Source organism: Phyllobates terribilis, unplaced genomic scaffold (assembly GCF_046119375.1).
Source record: "Phyllobates terribilis strain yellow unplaced genomic scaffold, ASM4611937v1 Scaffold_3__8_contigs__length_932513732, whole genome shotgun sequence".
Taxonomy (NCBI): Eukaryota; Metazoa; Chordata; class Amphibia; order Anura; family Dendrobatidae; genus Phyllobates; species Phyllobates terribilis.
The window spans coordinates 358,226,283-358,246,838 of record NW_027362763.1 but is presented as its reverse complement, the minus strand read 5'-3'; the positions used below and the strand labels follow the sequence as shown (position 1 = coordinate 358,246,838).

Below are 20,556 nucleotides of genomic sequence, written 5' to 3'. Positions count from 1 at the left end.
TATTATCCAGTCACAGTATGTTGGTATTATCCAGTTACACTATGGTAGTTTTTCCCTGTCACAGTATGTTGGTATTATCCAGTTACACTATGGTAGTTTTTCCCTGTCACAGTATGTTGGTATTATCCAGTCACAGTATGGTAGTTTTTCCCTGTCACAGTAGATTGGTTTTATCCAGTCACAGTATGGTAGTTTTTCCCTGTCACAGTATGTTGGTATTATCCCGTCACACAATGGTAGTTTTTTTCCTGTCACAGTATGTTGGTATTATCCAGTCACAGTACGGTGGTATTATCCAGTTACACTATGGTAGTTTTTCCCTGTCACAGTATGTTGGTATTATCCAGTCACACAATGGTAGTTTTTTCTTGTCACAGTACGGTGGTATTATCCAGTCACAGTATGGTAGTATTTCCCTGTGACAGTATGTTGGTATTATCGAGGGCACAGTATGGTGGTATTATCCGGTTACACTATGGTAGCTTTTCCAATGTCACAGTATGTTGGTATTATCCAGTCACAGTACGGTGGTATTATCCAGTTACAGTATGGTAGTATTTCCCTGTCACAGTATGTTGGTATTATCGGGGCACAGTATGGTGGTATTATCCAGTTACACTATGGTAGTTTTTCCCTGTCACAGTATGTTGGTATTATCCAGTCACAGTATGGTGGTATTATCCAGTTACACTATGGTAGTTTTTCCCTGTCACAGTATGTTGGTATTATCCAGTCACAGTATAGTAGTTTTTCCCTGTCACAGTATGTTGGTATTATCCAGTCACAGTATGGTGGTATTATCCAGTCACAGTATGGTGGTATTATCCAGTTACACTATGGTAGTTTTTCCCTGTCACAGTATGTTGGTATTATCCAGTCACAGTATGTTGGTATTATCCAGTTACACTATGGTAGTTTTTCCCTGTCACAGTATGTTGGTATTATCCAGTCACAGTATAGTAGTTTTTCCCTGTCACAGTATGTTATTATCCAGTCACAGTATGGTGGTATTATCCAGCTACACTATGGTAGTTTTTCCCTGTCACAGTATGTTGGTATTATCCAGTCACAGTATGTTGGTATTATCCAGTTATACTATGGTAGTTTTTCCCTGTCACAGTATGTTGGTATTATCCAGTCACAGTATGTTGGTATTATCCAGTTACACTATGGTAGTTTTTCCCTGTCACAGTATGTTGGTATTATCCAGTCACAGTATGGTAGTTTTTCCCTGTCTCAGTATATTGGTATTATCCAGTCACAGTATGGTTGTATTATCCAGTCACACAATGGTAGTTTTTTCCTGTCACAGTATGTTGGTATTATCCAGTCACAGTATGGTGGTATTATCCAGTCAAGGTATGGTGGTATTATCCAGTTACAGTATGGTAGTATTTCCCTGTCACAGTATGTTGGTATTATCGGGGCACAGTATGGTGGTATTATCCAGTTACACTATGGTAGTTTTTCCCTGTCACAGTATGTTGGTATTATCCAGTCACAGTATGTTGGTATTATCAAGTCACAGTATGTTGGTATTATCCAGTCACAGTATGGTGGTATTATCCAGTTACACTATGGTAGTTTTTCCCTGTCACAGTATGTTGGTATTATCCAGTCACAGTATGTTGGTATTATCCAGTTACACTATGGTAGTTTTTCCCTGTCACAGTATCTTGGTATTATCCAGTCACAGTATGGTAGTTTTTCCCTGTCACAGTATATTGGTATTATCCAGTCACAGTATGGTAGTTTTTCTCTGTCACAGTATGTTGGTATTATCTAGTCACACAATAGTAGTTTTTTCCTGTCACAGTACGGTGGTATTATCCAGTCACAGTATGGTAGTATTTCCCTGTGACAGTATGTTGGTATTATCCAGTCACAGTATGGTGGTATTATCCAGTCACAGTATGGTGGTATTATCCAGTTACAGTATGGTAGTACTTCCCTGTCACAGTATGTTGGTATTATCGGGGCACAGTATGGTGGTATTATCCAGTTACACTATGGTAGTTTTTCCCTGTCACAGTATGTTGGTATTATCCAGTCACAGTATGTTGGTATTATCCAGTCACAGTATGTTGGTATTATCCAGTTACACTATGGTAGTTTTTCCCTGTCACAGTATGTTGGTATTATCCAGTCACAGTATGTTGGTATTATCCAGTTACACTATGGTAGTTTTTCCCTGTCACAGTATGTTGGTATTATCCAGTCACAGTATGGTAGTTTTTCCCTGTCACAGTATATTGGTATTATCCAGTCACAGTATGGTAGTTTTTCCCTGTCACATTATGTTGGTATTATCCAGTCACACAATGGTAGTTTTTTTCCTGTCACAGTATGTTGGTATTATCCAGTCACAGTACGGTGGTATTATCCAGTTACACTATGGTAGTTTTTCCCTGTCACAGTATGTTGGTATTATCTAGTCACACAATGGTAGTTTTTTCCTGTCACAGTACGGTGGTGTTATCCAGTCACAGTATGGTAGTATTTTCCTGTGACAGTATGTTGGTATTTTCGGGGCACAGTATGGTGGTATTATCCGGTTACACTATGTTAGTTTTTCCCTGTCACAGTATGGTGGTATTATCCAGTCACAGTATGGTAGTATTTCCCTGTCACAGTATGTTGGTATTATCGGGGCACAGTATGGTGGTATTATCCAGTTACACTATGGTAGTTTTTCCCTGTCACAGTATGTTGGTATTATCCAGTCACAGTATGGTGGTATTATCCAGTCACAGTACGGTGGTATTATCCAGTTACAGTATGGTAGTATTTCCCTGTCACAGTATGTTGGTATTATCGGGGCACAGTATGGTGGTATTATCCAGTTACACTATGGTAGTTTTTCCCTGTCACAGTATGTTGGTATTATCCAGTCACAGTATGGTGGTATTATCCAGTCACAGTACGGTGGTATTATCCAGTTACACTATGGTAGTATTTCCCTGTCACAGTATGTTGGTATTATCAGGGCACAGTATGGTGGTATTATCCAGTTACACTATGGTAGTTTTTCCCTGTCACAGTATGTTGGTATTATCCAGTCACAGTACGGTGGTATTATCCAGTTACACTATGGTAGTATTTCCCTGTCACAGTATGTTGGTATTATCAGGGCACAGTATGGTGGTATTATCCAGTTACACTATGGTAGTTTTTCCCTGTCACAGTATGTTGGTATTATCCAGTCACAGTATGGTGGTATTATCCAGTCACAGTACGGTGGTATTATCCAGTTACACTATGGTAGTATTTCCCTGTCACAGTATGTTGGTATTATCAGGGCACAGTATGGTGGTATTATCCAGTTACACTATGGTAGTTTTTCCCTGTCACAGTATGTTGGTATTATCCAGTCACAGTACGGTGGTATTATTCAGTTACACTATGGTAGTTTTTCTCTGTCACAGTATGGTGGTATTATCCAGTCACAGTATGTTGGTATTATCCAGTTACACTATGGTAGTTTTTCCCTGTCACAGTATGTTGGTATTATCCAGTCACAGTACGGTGGTATTATTCAGTTACACTATGGTAGTTTTTCCCTGTCACAGTATGGTGGTATTATCCAGTCACAGTATGTTGGTATTATTCAGTTACACTATGGTAGTTTTTCCCTGTCACAGTATGGTGGTATTATCTAGTCACAGTATGGTGGTATTATTTGGGCACAGTGAGTTGGTCTATTGTTGTTGATGCCGAAAAAAAAGAATCCAAGTAGACAGTGGTCAGTGTAAATTGTGTAAGATGTATTTTTTAACAGTCGACTGAAAAATATATATATATTTTTATACACTGTTAAACATAAAACCCCAAATTAAACAATAGGTTATGTTCTTATGTCAAATTCCCTTCTTGGGGTGTAGCGCAGGGTCAGGCAGGTCTGTAACCCAGAATTTGACACTTATTAACACCTTGTGGGCCTCGTACACAAGACCCTGCAGAGAGCAGCCTTCAGTCTGTCTGCTGTCAGCTCACTGGCGCCCCCTGGGTTAGGTCCGTCCCTCACTAGCTGTCAGTACGGGCCGCGGTTCATACTGTGCAGTTAGGGCGCCAGTCCCCGGTATTCGGGAAGTACTGAGCACATACCGGATCCATTACTGACTACCGGGGGGGCTGACCAGGCTCAGGCCTCGCCTCCCCCCCTGTCACTTCCTGTCCCGGGCCGGCCGGTGTTTACTGCTCCTCCCGGATTAGGCCTCTCGGGGCCCCGATGGATTTTACATAGTGTGAGCGGTGCTTGCAGAGATTTCTCGCTTGCAGACGCTGCGGACCGGTGTCCTGGGCATGTCCTCGACCGCGCCATGCCCGGCGCTCTGCTGCTGCCGCCGTCCTCTGCACCCCGGGCCTGTCCCGGAGCCTCCGCAGCAGTTCGTCCCGGGGCCTCCAGACCCTGCGTCCGCCTCCAGCTTCCAGCTCTATCGCCTGCACCACTTCCACCTGGGGCTGGAGCTGCGGCCGGACACCAGGGACCTGTCCGGCTGCCTGGTGCTGGAGGTCAGCCCGCTGGTGCCCGGAGGCCCGGCTCTGGTCCTGGACACGCACCCTGTGGTCAGAGTGAGCTCTGTGCGCTGCCGGAGGGGAGGCCGACAAGGCAAGAATGCCAGTCCTAGATATTCCCACAGTGCCAACCAGACCTGCGCTAAGACTGAGGAGCCCCGGACTGGTAACGCCCTGGGCGTGTGCCCACCTCGCCGGGGGGCGTCTGACTCCTCTGGCAGCTCTCAAACCACTGAACAGTTATGGTATGTGGCACAAGAGCCGGGCACACCGGACTGCTCGCCCATAGTGACCCCAGAGCCCCTTGACCTGTCCGTTTCTCGTAACCACACGTCCCCAGGTGCTGAGATGTCTTGTTCTCCCTCTGGACCAGGTGGCCCCATTGTGAATGGTCATCGGCCCCCAGCATCTCTACTTACATCTCTAAACCCCTTAGCTGCCCCATACTCTCCCACCGCTGACCTGTCCTTCCACTCCTCTTCCTCATGCTACACCTTGTCACCAGATCCTCTGGTCTCTCCCACCCTTGAGGGCACTTTTGCTCCATCAGTCACCCCTCCCCACTTTCCACCTATGGACATTCCTGGCATGGAGGAATTTCCTAGCACTTTTAGCCAGCCCTGTGGCATCCATAATGCCAGCGATTCTGGGCCTCCTCACTGCACCTGCTGCTTTCCCCTGGACTTTAGGGTCGATGAGTTGACAGATTACGGCTCAGCTCTCACCATCACTGTGCCTGAAACTTTACAGACCAACGAGACGTTCCAGGTCATCGTACACTACGTCACCGGAGAGGGTCCTGCGGTGAGTCTCGCATAGCTGAGAATATAAAATCTATGGAAGTTTTCTGAATTGTTGTCTATGGGGACTGCCCTCCTGGGTGTCGGGGGCTGCTGATTTGTCAGTATAATGGTGGTCTTGTGCAGTTTGCTGAGGCAGCTTAAACCACTTATACTCTCCTCCGTTCTATTTCCCTGTGATCAGGTATGGTGGCTGGATCCTGAACTCTCCTATGGAAGCTCAGAGTTGTTTGTCTTCACTCAAGGACACTCTGTTTGCAACCGCTCTTTCTTCCCCTGCTTTGATACGCCCGCTGTAAAGTGTACTTACTCCGCCTCTGTTAAGGTATGTTGTAGATCTTGGACTGAGAAATGGTAATTTTATGGCATAGTTTCATTTTAAAGCCTCAAAATTGTGCATTTAAAGCACAGATTGACTGTTCAAACCAAGTACAGATGCTTGGTGCACCATGACGTGGCCATACATTTAACCCCTTCACAGCCTATGACGTATAGATACGTGATAGGTGGTGTCCCTGCCTTTGATGCGGGTTCCGGCGCTGAGCCCGCATCTTTCCGGCACATAACAGCTGATTTGATCAGCTGTCATGTGCCCTTCACAGTCGCGGGTGAAATCGCGGTCCATTGGCAGCTGTTAACATGTCAATCTCTGATAGCGGCATTTAACTTGTGCAAACTGGATGTGTGTCACAAGAGATGCCCATTGGCGCCCCTGTCACGTGATCGCGGGATGCAGATGGATTGCCATGACAGCCAGGCATCTTCAGGAGACCACCGTGCTTGTTGTTGCAGATCTCCAATGAACGCCAGCCCGTGGCCAGCGTTCATAGGTGATGATTTCTGCTTCACATAGCAGGGCTATGTGTAGCACAGGCAATCGGAAGATGGCTGCTTTAAGTCTCCTAAGGGGACTATTGAAGCAGGTGAAATGGTGATTTTATTTTTTTTTTCACTACGTAAAAAATAAAACTATCCATGTTTGGTATATGCGTACTCGTACTGACCTAGAGAATCATAATGGCAGGTCAGTTTTAGCATTTAGTGAACATGGTAAATAAAAAAAACAATTGCACTTTTTCACTTTTTTTGCAATTTCACCACACTTGGAATTTTTTTTCCTGTTTTCCAGTACACTATATGGTAAAATCAATGGTGTCATTCAAAAGTACAACTTATCCCGCAAAAAAACAAGCCCTCATATGGTTATATTGATGGAAAATAAGTTATGGCTCTGGGAAGAAGGGAAGTAAAAAAAACAAAAGCGGAAAATTGCAAGGTCGTCAAGGGGTTAAGTGCACCTACTTGTTTTCCATCTATATCAGCCCTTCTCTGTCTATATGAAGACAGAGCTGTCAATCAAAGAGGGGGTTGGAGATTGAGGGGAAACAAGCAGGTGGGAAGATGCATTTAAATGTTTCACCACGTTGTTGTGCACCGAGCACCTCTACTTGGTGTGAGCAGTCATTCCGTGCTGACAGTACTTTTAAAGTGAGTCTGCCAGCACAATATGACTGTTCACACCAAGCACAGGCACTTAGTGCACACTTGGTGTGGCCGAGCATTTCAGTGCACTCTCCCACCTACTTGTTTTCCATTACAGGTGCTTCTTACTAAATTAGAATATCATCAAAAAGTTAATTTATTTCAGTTCTTCAATACAAAAAGTGAAACTCATATTATATAGTCATTACAGAGTGATCTATTTCAAGTGTTTATTTCTGTTAATGTTGATGAGTGGACTGCTGCTGGAGTCATTGCTTCAAGAGCCACCACACACAGACGTATCCAGGACCTGGGCTACAAGTGTCGAATTCCTTGTGTCAAGCCACTCATGACCAATAGACAACGCCAGAAGCGTCTTACCTGGGCCAAGGAGAAAAAGACCTGGACTGTTGCTCAGTGGTCCAAGGTGTTGTTTTCAGATTAAAGTAAATTTTGCATTTCATTTGGAAATTAAGGTCCCAGAGTTTGGAGGAAGAGTGGAGAGGCCCACAATCCAAGCTGCTTGTGGTCTAGTGTGAAATTTCCGCAATCAGTGATGGTTTGAGGAGCCATGTCATCTGCTGGTGAAGGTCCACTGTGTTTTCTCAAGACCAAAGTCAGTGCAGCCGTCTACCAGGAAATTTTAGAGCACTTCATGGTTCCCTCTGCTGACAAGCTTTTTGGAGATGGAAATTTCATTCTCAAGCAGGACTTGGCACCTGTCCACACTGCCAAAAGTACCAATACCTGGTTTAAAAACAACAGTATCACTGTGCTTGATTGGCCAGAAAACTCGCCTGACCTTAACCCCATAGAGAATAATAACACCTCAGCAGTGCCACAGGCTGATCGCCTCCATGCCACACCGCATTGATGCGGTAATTGATGCAAAAGGAGCCCCGACCAAGTATTGAGTGCATTTACTGAGCATACATTTCATTAGGCCAACATTTCGGAATTTAAAAACATTTTTCAAGCTGTTGTTATAAATTATTCTAATTTACTGAGATAACGACTTGTGTTTTCATTGGCTGTAAGCCATAATCATCATTAACAGAAGTAAACACTTGAAATAGATCACTCTGTTTGTAATGACTATATAATATACGAGTTTCACTTTTTCTATTGAAGAACTGAAATAAATTAACTTTTTGATGATATTCTAATTTTGTGAGAAGCACTTGTATATCCACCCTCCTCTTTCTTCATTGACTGCTCTAGATGACATCAGGCAGAGAAAAGTGGACATTGATGGAGGTGGGAATAAGATTGTTGGATAATACTCTGAACTTCCCTGCCACGCCAATGGTGCACATGGTGCCTGTGCTTGGTTTGAATAGTTCTTTTGTTATACTGACAAACTCCTTTTTAAATAGTTTTATCACAATGAAATTTCCACAAGGTAGATGCTAAGGTCTGATTGTTGAAGCACTCACCAATCACTAGAATGAGCCCCCTATTCCTTCGCACTGAACGACTGCATGGAGGAGATGTGAATTTAGTGGTGGCTGGCATGAGAACAGCTGCTACCTTTGATGGAGCAGATTTACGTAAAGTGTCTAAATCTTTAGAAAGTGTAAACTAGAAAATGTAAAAAATGCGCCAAATTTATCAGTAGTTTGTGCATCTTTAGTCTACATGACATATTAGTTGATTTACTTTGCGCCAACATTTTTGCGGCATTTTGGTGCAGTGTCTCATCTGTCACAACCTTTCTCTGGGAGCCAAGCCCCAATTATGGTAAGCCATTCACCCCAAATTAAGCTAGGCTGAAAAACTGTCTAACACGCATCATAAATGTCTGGACAACAACACCTTATTAGCTCCAGGCTGCTGCACAAAATGGTGAATTGACTCCATTCTTCCAGTCACAGCGCAGTGTCTTCCGGTGGTGTGACTGAGTAGAGAAGGCTGCAGCTGATCAAACTATCACTGGTTGGCTGCAGCAGTCATGTAACATAATAGTCAGATCAGATGGGGAAAAAAAGGACTCAAGAACCAGAAAAGATAAAAATAATCAAAACTTTATTGAATACAGAAAAGGATAAAAAATCCACAAACACACCGAGATTAAAAAGATAACAATGGGAAACCACAATAGGACAGCACAGACCTATAGTACAGAAAATGCATAAGGTAAATGCTACAATATAACCATAGCTAGGAACAAATGGTCACATAGAGATCTAATCTTTTAAATTAGTGACCTGCAAGACAACCTGCGCATAGTCAAGGCTAAGTAATAAAAATCATATACAGTACCTATCTGTGGGTGATAGTGCTGCCAGCCCCTAGGCACGTTTCGGCGTAAGCCTTCATCTGGGGGTTGCATCACACAAAAGGAAGTAGGTATTTAAATATTCAAATGATGAATCATAGCGGAGAACACATAGGAAGGCGTGGTGTTAGACCAATCAAATCGCTTAATACAATTATACGGTGTATTGATACCACCGGGACTACATATGTAGATGTGTACTTAATTGCCTAGTTTGGGGAGGATACTAGCTCAGATGTTTTGATGTTGGGAGTGTTTAAGCGTCGAACGGCCAATCAAATCATGGATGGGTGTATCCTAGTGTAAGGAATACGGGCCGAGTACAAAGTATAATCCCTCCCCTCGTACCCTCCCCATATGCATCTCAATGTGACCGACGCTGTCATACATGGATGTGCACGCCCCACTGCCGACACATCCCACAAGCTCGTCACAGCTGGAGGTGCGACCCCGAGGCCGCACCCACCCACTTGAGCGCAGACCTGGTCACATGATCGGACCGCCGGCCATGCTGATACTGAGGGATACCTCCGCCCACACGGCGGTGCGCAATAGACACCTCAGTCTGCGATAAAAAGATATTGTCGGTAAGCACCATAACCGTGAATCAAAGTTGAATGTCAAAGAACCAGGTCCAGTGCATGCTTTCCAAATGTATAAAGCAAAAAAATTAATATTTTGCTCATGTACAGTGGTATTGTGGAGCCTATGGCAATGCTAAATAATTACAAATAAGAAAAAGGAAAACCACAGCGTATAATGAGATGGCAGGTACCAATAGCCACACATATCACTGGTCATGTATTCAGATACCAATGGCCATATATACCACTGACCACATATACCAAACAATACAAATATACAAATGTTTGGATAATCTGTAAAAAACCTATGGTCCACATATAGCATATAGAATTTAACGGACATAGTAAAAAATACAGGGTGGTCCAAAAGTAGGTGGACAGAAAGTGTAATAAGGTTATGCTTAATGAAACTGAAGAAAATCCAGTAATTTTAGATAACATTATGTGGAGTGATGAAGCTTCTTTCAAATTATCCGGCCATATTACCAGACATAATTGTATTTATTGGTATAATGAGAACATGCATTTAACATTACAGCAACAACTAAATGAGCCTGGTGTTAATCTTTGGGGTGGTATTTCAAGTTTTTGTGTTTTAGGACCAATATTTTTTGATGGAACAGTCACAGGAGATAAGTATCTCAAAATTCTAATGAAACAAGTTGTTCCCTAGTTACAGCAACAGCCTAATTCAAATGACCTTTATTTCCAACAAGATGGGGCCCCTCCACATTATGCAAGAGCAGTCCCCGAGTATCTTGATGAAACATTTCCTAATAAATGGATTGGCCGAAGAGGCCCACTTGATTGGCCGGCACGTTCACCAGACTTGACCCCAATGGATTTTTTCTTTTGGGGAGTAGTCAAGGACAAAGTTTATAGTCGAAAACCAAAAAGCATCAGTGATTTGAAAAATTACATAAGAGATGCATTTCAAGAAATTAATACCCAAAGAGACTTGTGCAAAAAAGTTTGTCGAAGCGTAAGGCTGAGTTCACACGATGCGTTTTTCATGCGTTTCCGCGGCGTTTTTGCAGTTGCGGAAACGCATGAAAAACGCATGGTAGAAGGGCAGCAATGTTCCCCAATTGAAATCCGCATGTGCTGTGCCCATGATGCGGATTTTTCGGCAGCGTAAACGCTGCGGTAAAAAATCCGCAGCATGTCAATTTTGTGGAAACGCTGCTCTTTTACCGCCATTGACTTGCATTAGACCGCATGGAATCCGCATCACTGTATATGTTGATGCGCTTTTCATGCGGTCTAATGTGCGGATGGTACCCGGGTGTGGAGGAGAGGACTCTCATCCAGACCCAGGTACCATTAAAAAAAAAAGAATAAAATAAAAAATATATATATTCTCACCTTCTGACGGCCCGCGCGGCGCTCCTGCTTGATTCCCCGCACTTCGCGGTTGAATGAAGAAGGACCTTCGCTGACGTCAGAGTCATGTGACGGGTCACGTGACGCTGACGTCGGAAGGTCCTAAAGTCTTCACTGCCGGCAGCCGGGACCGAGCGAAGCAGGACACCGGGGGCCATCAGAGGGTAAAGTATATATTTATTTTTCATTTTTTGACATTCACACAGTATATAAATCCATGCCGGTTGCATGGATTTATATAGTGTGAAGTTGACAAGCACTTTCCAAGTGATGCTAAAATCGCTTGGGAAGCGCTTGTCAACCCGCATGCGGAAATGAAAGTGAAGACCGCTTCATTTCCCCATGTCCCTGGCAGGAAACCGCATGTACAATCCGCATGCGTTTTTTCCTGCCAGAGAGATGCAGAAACGCTCAGGAAAAAATCCTGAGCATTTCTGCATCGTGTGCACATACCCTAAGAGGCAGACTTCAAAGCTGTGCAAATTGTAATGGAAAACAGTTTGAGCACCTGGGTTGATAAAATTTAAGGGCTTTTGTATTATTGTTCAGAATAAAATGTCAATGTTATGCTTGTGTTAGTAAATATAATTTAAGATATAAATCATAATAAGTGTTATTATTTTCTGGCCACCTACTTTTGGACCACCCTGTATATATCTACAACATTCTCAACATACCCAATAAAGTGCAAACCTGCTCATAGTATACACCCTACATGAATGTAGTCATTGTGAATAGTCTCACCACGATATAAATGTATCCTATAGGAACATACAGCTACGGTATACAGAATAAAAAATAAAATGACAATAAACCACCAAGATTGATACAATGTAAGTCCGAAAGGGAGTATGTAGTTCTTCATATGTGGGGAAAAGACTTGTACAGTCCATAATATAGATTCCTAGGACATCAAATCCAGATGGATGGCCCCCACCAAAGCAAAACGTCTTCCAATGGCCCTGTATTAGTGCCTACTTGAAAAAATAAAAATAAAAATATAGAAGCTAAAATCAAACAAACACTTTTAAAAGGTGTGATAAAAATTAGAGCAGATAAATCAGAGAAATGGCACAAAACTAATAAACTCTTTTAAGCCGCGTAGTTATAAGGATTTCCGGGTCCAAATCCATTTGGTTTCCAATTGTGCTAGGGGACCGGAGACACTGCCTTCACGTACCCCCAGCACAAAACGGTCAATCTCCCTTACTTTCAGATCCTTGGGATTGCTTTGATGGTATGCCTTAAAGTGCCTTGGAAGAGTACGATGCTGATCTATATTCGTCTCTTCTTTGGCTGCAATTATATTCCGGACGTGTTCCCTCACTCTTGTTTTTAAAGCTCTAGTTGTCAATCCGATGTATATTTTGGAACTAGGGCAGGTTGCACAATATATAACAGCTTTTGTTGAGCACGTAATAGTTTGTGTGATTTTAAACTCTTGGCTACCATCCGAAGAGTGGAATGTGGTGGCCTGCTCGATGTTCGGGAATGCCACGCTCTTCCCACAAGGGGAGCATCCCCACTTGGATCTCTTAGGTTGAGAAAAGGGTAATATCCTCTGGTCACTTTTATCGTAATGACTCCGCAGAAGGGAGTCTCCCAGGTTCTTACTACGCCTGCTGTAATACTGGGTTTAGATGGTAGGTATAATTTCAAAGTCTGATCTGCTAAAAGGATGGGCCAATATTTCGCAATGCATTCCTTCATAAGATCCCATTGCGAGTGATATCTGGTGATTAATCTTACCTTTCTGTCAGAAACCCCCCGTACGTGTGGTATGGATAAGTTCTTATCGGTTATGTTTCCGTTCCCTGTTGTATGCTTGTTTAATTGATCTGTTGCTTTATCCACGTTCGCGAAATCTGTTCTTAAGTACCATTGCTTTTTCCTCGAAGTCTGTATCGGAAGAGCGAATACGACGTGTACGTAAAAATTGTCCAGTAGATAGAGATTTTATAACCTCTTTAGGGTGTGCTGATTTTGCGTGTAAAACGGAATATAGAGAGGTCTCCTTCCTAAAGAGGTCTGTTTGTAATAAACCATCCTGGTCCCATTTTACAGTTACATCGAGAAAATCAATACTCTCACGGTTAAACTTATACCTCAACCGTAAATTGAGGCGGTTGCAATTGAGATGTTGGAAGAGTATAGCAAGATCCTGTGGACTTTCCTGCCAGATCATAAACACATTGTCAATGTACCGCGCCCAAAAAAGGACGCGGTCCGTTCACGGGTGCCGACCTGACAGGAACAGGTCCCTCTCCCACAGCCCCAGGAACAGATTGGCGTAGGAGGGCGCGAAGGCCGCCCCCATGACTGTCCCCTGGAGCTGCAGGTAGAGGGACCTGCCAAAAAAGAAAAAATTATGTTGTAAAACAAATTCAAGAAGTTCCACAATGAACTTTAATTTCCATCAATGTCATTTTGGTCATGGACAGATAATATGATATTGCCCTTATGCCATCCTGTTGACGGATACTGGTGTACAACGCTTTCACGTCACAGGTCACCAAGATGGCATCATCATCTAGATACAAGGAATCAATTTTCTGTAGGAATATACGACGGCAGAGTTTCTACTAAAGGTTTCAATTGGACATCTATATATTTGCATACATTTTCCAGGAAGTTGCCCACACCAGATACAATTGGTCTACCCGGTGGTACTTTGCTATCCTTATGCACTTTGGGTAATAAATATATTGTTGGAATTTTAGCTTCTTTCACTATGAGAGCATCATGCAATTGTTTGGAGATAACATATTCTCAAATGCCAATGCAAGAATATACCTGAGTGATTCACTAAATGCCGATAATGGATTGTAGGTAAGTTTACGATAGCACTGCCTGTCCCTTAACTGTCGATGTGCCTCTGCCTCATACATGGGGCAAGTCCAGATCACGATGTTTCCACCCTTGTCCGCAGGCTTGTACATAACATCCCATAGTTTACTCAAATGGTTGAGACTATTCCTTTCTTCAGATGTAAGGTTGTCATTGAAGATCTTACCAGGGATGGTCCCGAATTCCTCCGAGACCAACTCTACATAATAGTGTGACCTGACTGCCTGGAGACACAGCAGGGGGATTGCAGGAACAGTGGTAGTTCAGGAGATAAGTGTGTATTGTTTTGAATTTGTACTGCAGACTGCAGCTATTAAAAGGTGGTTGTCCATTAATGGACATCTCCTTTAAGGCAGAAATCTAGCACAGAAGTGTCTATGCATTAGATTCATATACTATATGTTCAGTTTATTCTTTCTTCTCTTCTGTTAGCCAAACTGCACAATACTTTTTGTGCTATTTTGGCTAACTTGTCTCCATAGAACACTTACATAGGGTGTCATAGTCTGATAACGGCTATTATATGATTTAAAGGGAATCTGTCAGCAGGTTTTTTGTATTTAATCTAAGAGGAGCATAATGTAGGCACAGATACTCTTAGGCTATGTGCCCACGATGCAGAAATGAAGCAGAAAATATCTGCAGCATTTCTGCATCTCCCTGGCAGAAAAAACGCATGCAGATTGTGCATGCGTTTTTCCTGCGGAATACATGCGGATTCACATGCGTATCCACATGCGTTTCCGCATGCAGATTGACAAGCTCTTTCCAGGCGATAGCATCACTTGGAAAGTGCTTGACAACTAGGTCACACTATATAAATCCATGCAAACAGCATGGATTTATATAGTGTGACCGTAAAAATACAAAACATAATGCTATACTCACCCCCGATGTCCCGGTGTGTGCTGCAGCGCTGCTTCCTCGCTGGTTCCTGGCTGCCGGCATATCGCGAGACAGAGCGGTGAAGGGCCTGCGGTCACATGACTGTGACGTCACCGAAGGTCCTTCAGCGCTGCCGGCATTCAGAGAGAAGCCTTCGGAATGGTGAGTATAAACTTTATTTGTTATTTTATTCTTTTTTTACAGGTACAATGGTACCCAGGTCTGGATGAGAGTCTCCTCTCCTCCAGAACTGGGTACCATCCGCACATAGAGACGCATAGAAGCCGCTTGTACAAATGTACAGTTGCGGTTTCTATGCGTCTCAATGCAAGTCAGTGGCGGCGCTTCCGCAAAATTAATTGACATGCTGCGGATTTTTGTACGCAGCATAAGCGCTGCGGAAAAATCCGCAGCATGTGCATAGAACATGCGGAATCCCCTTGGGGACCATGGGGTGCGGATTACCTAGCGTTTCACAAGCGTTTACGCAGCGGAAATTCCGCAGCATAAACGCTTGAAAAACGCTACGTGGGCACGCAGCCTAATTCCAGGGATGTGTCACTTACTGGACTGTGTGCTGTAGTTTCAATATAATCAGTGTTTTATCTGCAGGAGATTATCACTGCAAGACTAGGTATCCTTTGCCAGGCAGTCTTATCTTTTTAACCCCGCCCCTGTAATGATTATTCAAAGTTTACTGTGTTGTTGGAGATTTGTGATGTAATATATGATCTGACCAGTAGAGTGCAGCGGAGAGGCCAGAGTTGCAACGCAGGGGTTTGGCAGTTGGTTACAGTTGCTAGGGGAGTTGAAGGACAGATTGAAGCTTCGCATCGTTGGAAGAACGTCTGAATAGAGTGGTGCGACCCTGGATCTGTTTTTGGTGACTCTGGGACGTATTGTTCGGCTTGACATGAACCAATTCGAGGAGGACAACCATCTTGGGGCTGTATCTCAAAGGACTTAGAGAAGCCCTGCGCTGGAGAGATCGGCATTCTCTAAGAGATTCAAGTCAGCGTTTCTGATTATTCTGGACTCAGCCCAGCAAGGACCATTGTACTTCAGTCTCAGGACATACCGGTACCCTCTTACATCTAAATATATATGCGCATATATAAATAGCTTTATAGGTCTAGTTAGGAGAAGAGGCCTCTTCTGTAAGAGACACTTAAAAAACTGCTCCGAGTAGGCGATTACTAAAGTGCTGGCACCACACTGTCGTTATATGGATTTATGCATAGAAAGGGTTAATCTCGTGCATTTTGCTTGCATTTAACGGTTAGTTCTGTTAAGTGTAACTGCATATACTCTTAGTCGGTATTATTTAGAGTAACTCTTGTCATTGTATTTGTTATTTCTACGCTGTTTTACCTACCATCCTTTCCTTTGTTTTATAAACTGATTAGTAAATATCTCCAATATATTATCTAATGTTTGTGTGCGTCAGCTGATTGCTGCTGTACCCCTCGTCCTGTGGCCGTCCCTCATCCACGTTTCAGTCCACACCACTGATTTTTAGCTTGCTGCCAATCAGTGGTGTGCGGGTTATACAGAGCTCAGCATTCTGACCACTGCTACATCTACAGCAGAGAAAACAGGGACTCTATCCTAACTACACCAAGCAGCCCAGTAAGTGCTATATCTCTGGAATCAGGCTCTCTGCCCCTATGATCTCTGATTACTTGGCAAAAACCTGCTGACAGATTTCCTTTAATACCCATAGTGGAGGGGTTTCCGTTGCTTGTATCTAGGGCATGTATCACGTCTGGTATTTGGACATATGTTCATCATACTTTATGCTTGTATACAAGTCAAAGTAAACACTGATGCCACATCTAGAAGTGTTACTGAACTGTAACAGCATGGCACTTGTCTTATACTATTGCAGACAGGACACCTGTGGCTGGTTTTCCACCCAGAAAAATCTATGGTGTATAATAGTAGCAGCGGTGTGGGTTGGAAATACATAGTATGTGAATTTATGCATATGTCACTGTGGAGTTCTCCTTTTGCATTGTAAGGGTATGTGCACACTAAGTTGTTTTTTTTTTTTTAGAAATAATTTTTGGAGCAGATACAGATCGTAAACTCTCTAAAATCCTCCTCAAAAACACCAAACTCCTCCAAAACCTTGAGTTGCTGCTCCAAAATGTCAGCAAAAGACTAAGGACCTGATTCTTCAAAGCTTTTAAGGCAGAATTCTTGCTTAAAAATCTTTGAGAAGTCGCAAAATTTTGGTGCAACGCAAAGCTGCGTTAACATTTTGGAATTTATTTGTTCTCACACCATTTTTACCCAGCTCTCACAAAGTGAGCAGAGCTGGGATGAGACAGGGTGTGTTAACCCCCCCCTTGTCAAATTCATGAGGAGCGATGGCCTTCTTTACATCATAAATCTTACTCTAGTCCCCGACTGGAGTAAGGATTGTGGCAAGGTGCACGCCACTTTTCAGATCTGCCTAATTCATGAATCTGGGCTGATTCCAGCATGCCCCTTATCAAGACAGGTGAGCAAGTCGGCAGTCTTGATGAATCAGAGCCTTTGGTTGCACATAGAATAAGAGAATATGTGAGATTACGCTTTGGTTTTTCTACTGTTTCATGTCTTTTCATTAGGAATTGTGCTGACCAATTATTTCAGTTAACCAGTAGATTAGTGACTTTTTGACCACCCTGGTAATGTACTTGGTCAGTCTGTATGAGAGCACTATTGACATGGCTGTTTCTGTATTTTATATACAGTACAGACCAAAAGTTTGGATACACCTTCTCATTTAAAGATTTTTCTGTATTTTCATGACTATGCAAATTGTACATTCACACTGAAGGCATCAAAACTATGAATTAACACATGTGGAATTATATACTTAACAAAAAAGTGTGAAACAACTGAAAATATGTCTTATATTCTAGGTTCTTCAAAGTAGCCACCTTTTGCTTTGATGACTGCTTTGCACACTCTTGGCATTCTCTTGATGAGCTTCAAGAGGTAGTCACCGGAAATGGTTTTCACTTCACAGGTGTGCCCTGTCAGGTTTAATAAGAGGGATTTCTTGCCTTATAAATGGGGTTGGAACCATCAGTTGTGTTGTGCAGAAGTCTGGTGGATACACAGCTGATAGTCCTACTGAATACACTGTTAGCTGCTTTTTTCTTGCCATAATACAAATTCTAAGTAAAGAAAAACGAGTGGCCATCATTACTATAAGAAATGAAGGTCAGTCAATGCGAAAAATTGGGCAAACTTTGAAAGTGTCCCCAAGTGCAGTTACAAAAACCATCAAGCGCTACAAAGAAACTGGCTCACATGAGGACCGCACCAGGAAAGGAAGATCAAGAGTCACCTCTGCTTCTGAGAATAAGTTTATCCGAGTCACCAGCCTCAGAAATCGCAGGTTAACAGCAGCTCAGATTAGAGACCAGGTCAATGCCACACAGAGTTCTAGCAGCAGACACATCTCTTCAACAACTGTTAAGAGGAGACTTTGTGCAGCAGGCCTTCATGGTAAAATAGGAAACCACTGCTAAGGACAGGCAACAAGCAGAAGAGACTTGTTTGAGCTAAAGAACACAAGGAATGGACATTAGACTAGTGGAAATCTGTGCTTTGGTCTGATGAGTCCAAATTTGAGATCTTTGGTTCCAACCACCGTGTCTTTGTGTGACGCAGAAAAGGTGAACGGATGGACTCTACATGCCTGGTTCCCACCGTGAAGCATGGAGGACGAGGTGTGATGGTGTGGGGGTGCTTTGCTGGTGACACTGTTGGGGATTTATTCAAAATTGAAGGCATACTGATCCAGCATGGCTACCACAGCATCTTGCAGCGGCATGCTATTCCATCCGGTTCGCGTATAGTTGGACCATCATTTATTTTTCAACAGGACAATGACCCCAAACACACCTCCAGGCTGTGTGAGGGCTATTTGACCAAGCTGGAGAGTGATGGGGTGCTACGCCAGATGACCTGGCCTCCACAGTCACCAGACCTGAACCCAATCGAGATGGTTTGGGGTGAGCTGGACCGCAGAGTGAAGGCAAAAGGGCCAACAAGTGCTAAGCATCTCTGGGAACACCTATTTTCATAGTCATGAAAATACAGAAAAATCTTTAAATGAGAAGGTGTGTCCAAACTTTTGGTTTGTACTGTATGATTCAATACTTTACTGCTGTTTTTCTGTTGTTTATTTTGTAATGTAATGATAGACCTCACATTTCGTGCTAGTTCAGTGCTTTCAACCCTGTCCTTTAACCGATATCTGATATTTTCCATGGCCCAAGTCCAGTTGGCCTCTTGGATATTATTTGAAAGGTCAGTAGCCTGTTTCCAGTGCCTTTTCTGCAGCTGTTGTATGTTGTCTGTGAAACATCTAGACATTTATTTAACTCTCATGTACAGCACCATTAAAGCACCACTGCAGCGTATTTTATTTTGACGCTGAAGTGGTGCCACTAATGTAAGTTCCCTGACCACAGTATTATACTCACCAGCCATCGTCTTCAGCTGTTCCCAGAGCTTCCCAAGTCCCATTCTGCCATCTTGTGAGCACAACTTCTTACCGACTGGACATCAGAGGTAACGGTCACAAGCTCTCAGTGTAAGTCTGAGATCTTCATTCTGGCCTTGTTCTGGCTCTCATAGACTTACAGTGAATAGTGACTTCTAGATCATACAGCAAACACTGGAGCGATCTGGCAGGTCACAACGTGCAGAAGACTAGGGGGGAGCGGTGCCGAGAACGGATGAAGATGGCGGCTGGTGAGTATAATACTAGGTACAGGTAACTTAGATTAGTGACACTATTCCAGTGGTAAACTAAAAAAAAAAATCCGCTGGAGTGGTGCTTTAATTTCACAGTGCTTTATGGACATCATCACTGTCCCCATTGGGGCTCACAATCTACATTCCCTATCAGGATGTCTTTGAAGTGTGGAAGGAAATCGGAGAACCCGGAGGAAACCCATACAAACTCCTTGCAGATGTTGTCCTTGGTGGGTTTTTCTGATAAGTAAGAACAGGAACTTTTTTTTCATCACTGTTTTGGATCCAGTTTTCATCGGTTTTTGGTCCTCCGTTTTTATCCACCAGTGTTTTTTTTTTTTTTTTTTTAAATTTGATTTTTCATGACACAAATACATAACATACATCTAATCTGGTACATAGAGAGGTAAGAGTGCCCGTACGCAGACTAGGCCTATAACAACTCTATTCACATATTTAATTGGTATAACATATAACAAACAACAAAATAAATCAGTCGACAGTATGTGTTATATCTCATTGAAGCTATCATGGATAATTAATGCATTTATATCTATGCTAGAAGTCCTGGTCCATTGATTGTTCTCCTCACCATTCTCTTCTTCATTTTAAGTTAACCGAAGTGGACCCAAGTTATTTTTGAGATCTTCTAGTATATAACGTGCTGTAGATGTAAAGGGTTCTACCATTTTCCTTTTGTCCTCTATTGAACAGCAATTTATAATAAACTGTTTCCATTTTAGAAGGAATTTGCCTGCTTGCTTCTCTTTATTACATAGGGCATCTTGTTGTTCTACCTCCATGTAATGCTTCATTTGTGCTATTAGTTCCGTAATGTGGGGGGATAATCCTCAGAGTTTTATCAGTGATTTTTCACTGATAGCAAAAAATAACTAAATAAATAAACTGCAAAGCTTTTCCTATACATTGCAGTGTTAACCACAGACAGCATACGAGTAATGTCGCTGATTTTCACGGACCCATAGTCTTGTATGGGTTATTTTGATCTGTGTCTCGGATC

General features: G+C 42.9%; 1 protein-coding gene across 1 annotated transcript in view; it reads left to right on the top strand.

Moving 5' to 3' along the window:
* Positions 1 to 3,994: 3,994 nt before the first annotated feature.
* The window catches only part of RNPEPL1 (arginyl aminopeptidase like 1), a 49,474-nt gene continuing 32,912 nt past the window's right edge, over positions 3,995 to 20,556 (top strand). The window contains exons 1-2 of the mRNA XM_073675306.1: positions 3,995 to 5,319; positions 5,500 to 5,640. Coding sequence (XP_073531407.1) covers positions 4,303 to 5,319; positions 5,500 to 5,640 — 1,158 coding nt within the window. The 5' untranslated portion in view covers positions 3,995 to 4,302. The remainder of the gene's footprint in view (positions 5,320 to 5,499; positions 5,641 to 20,556) is intronic.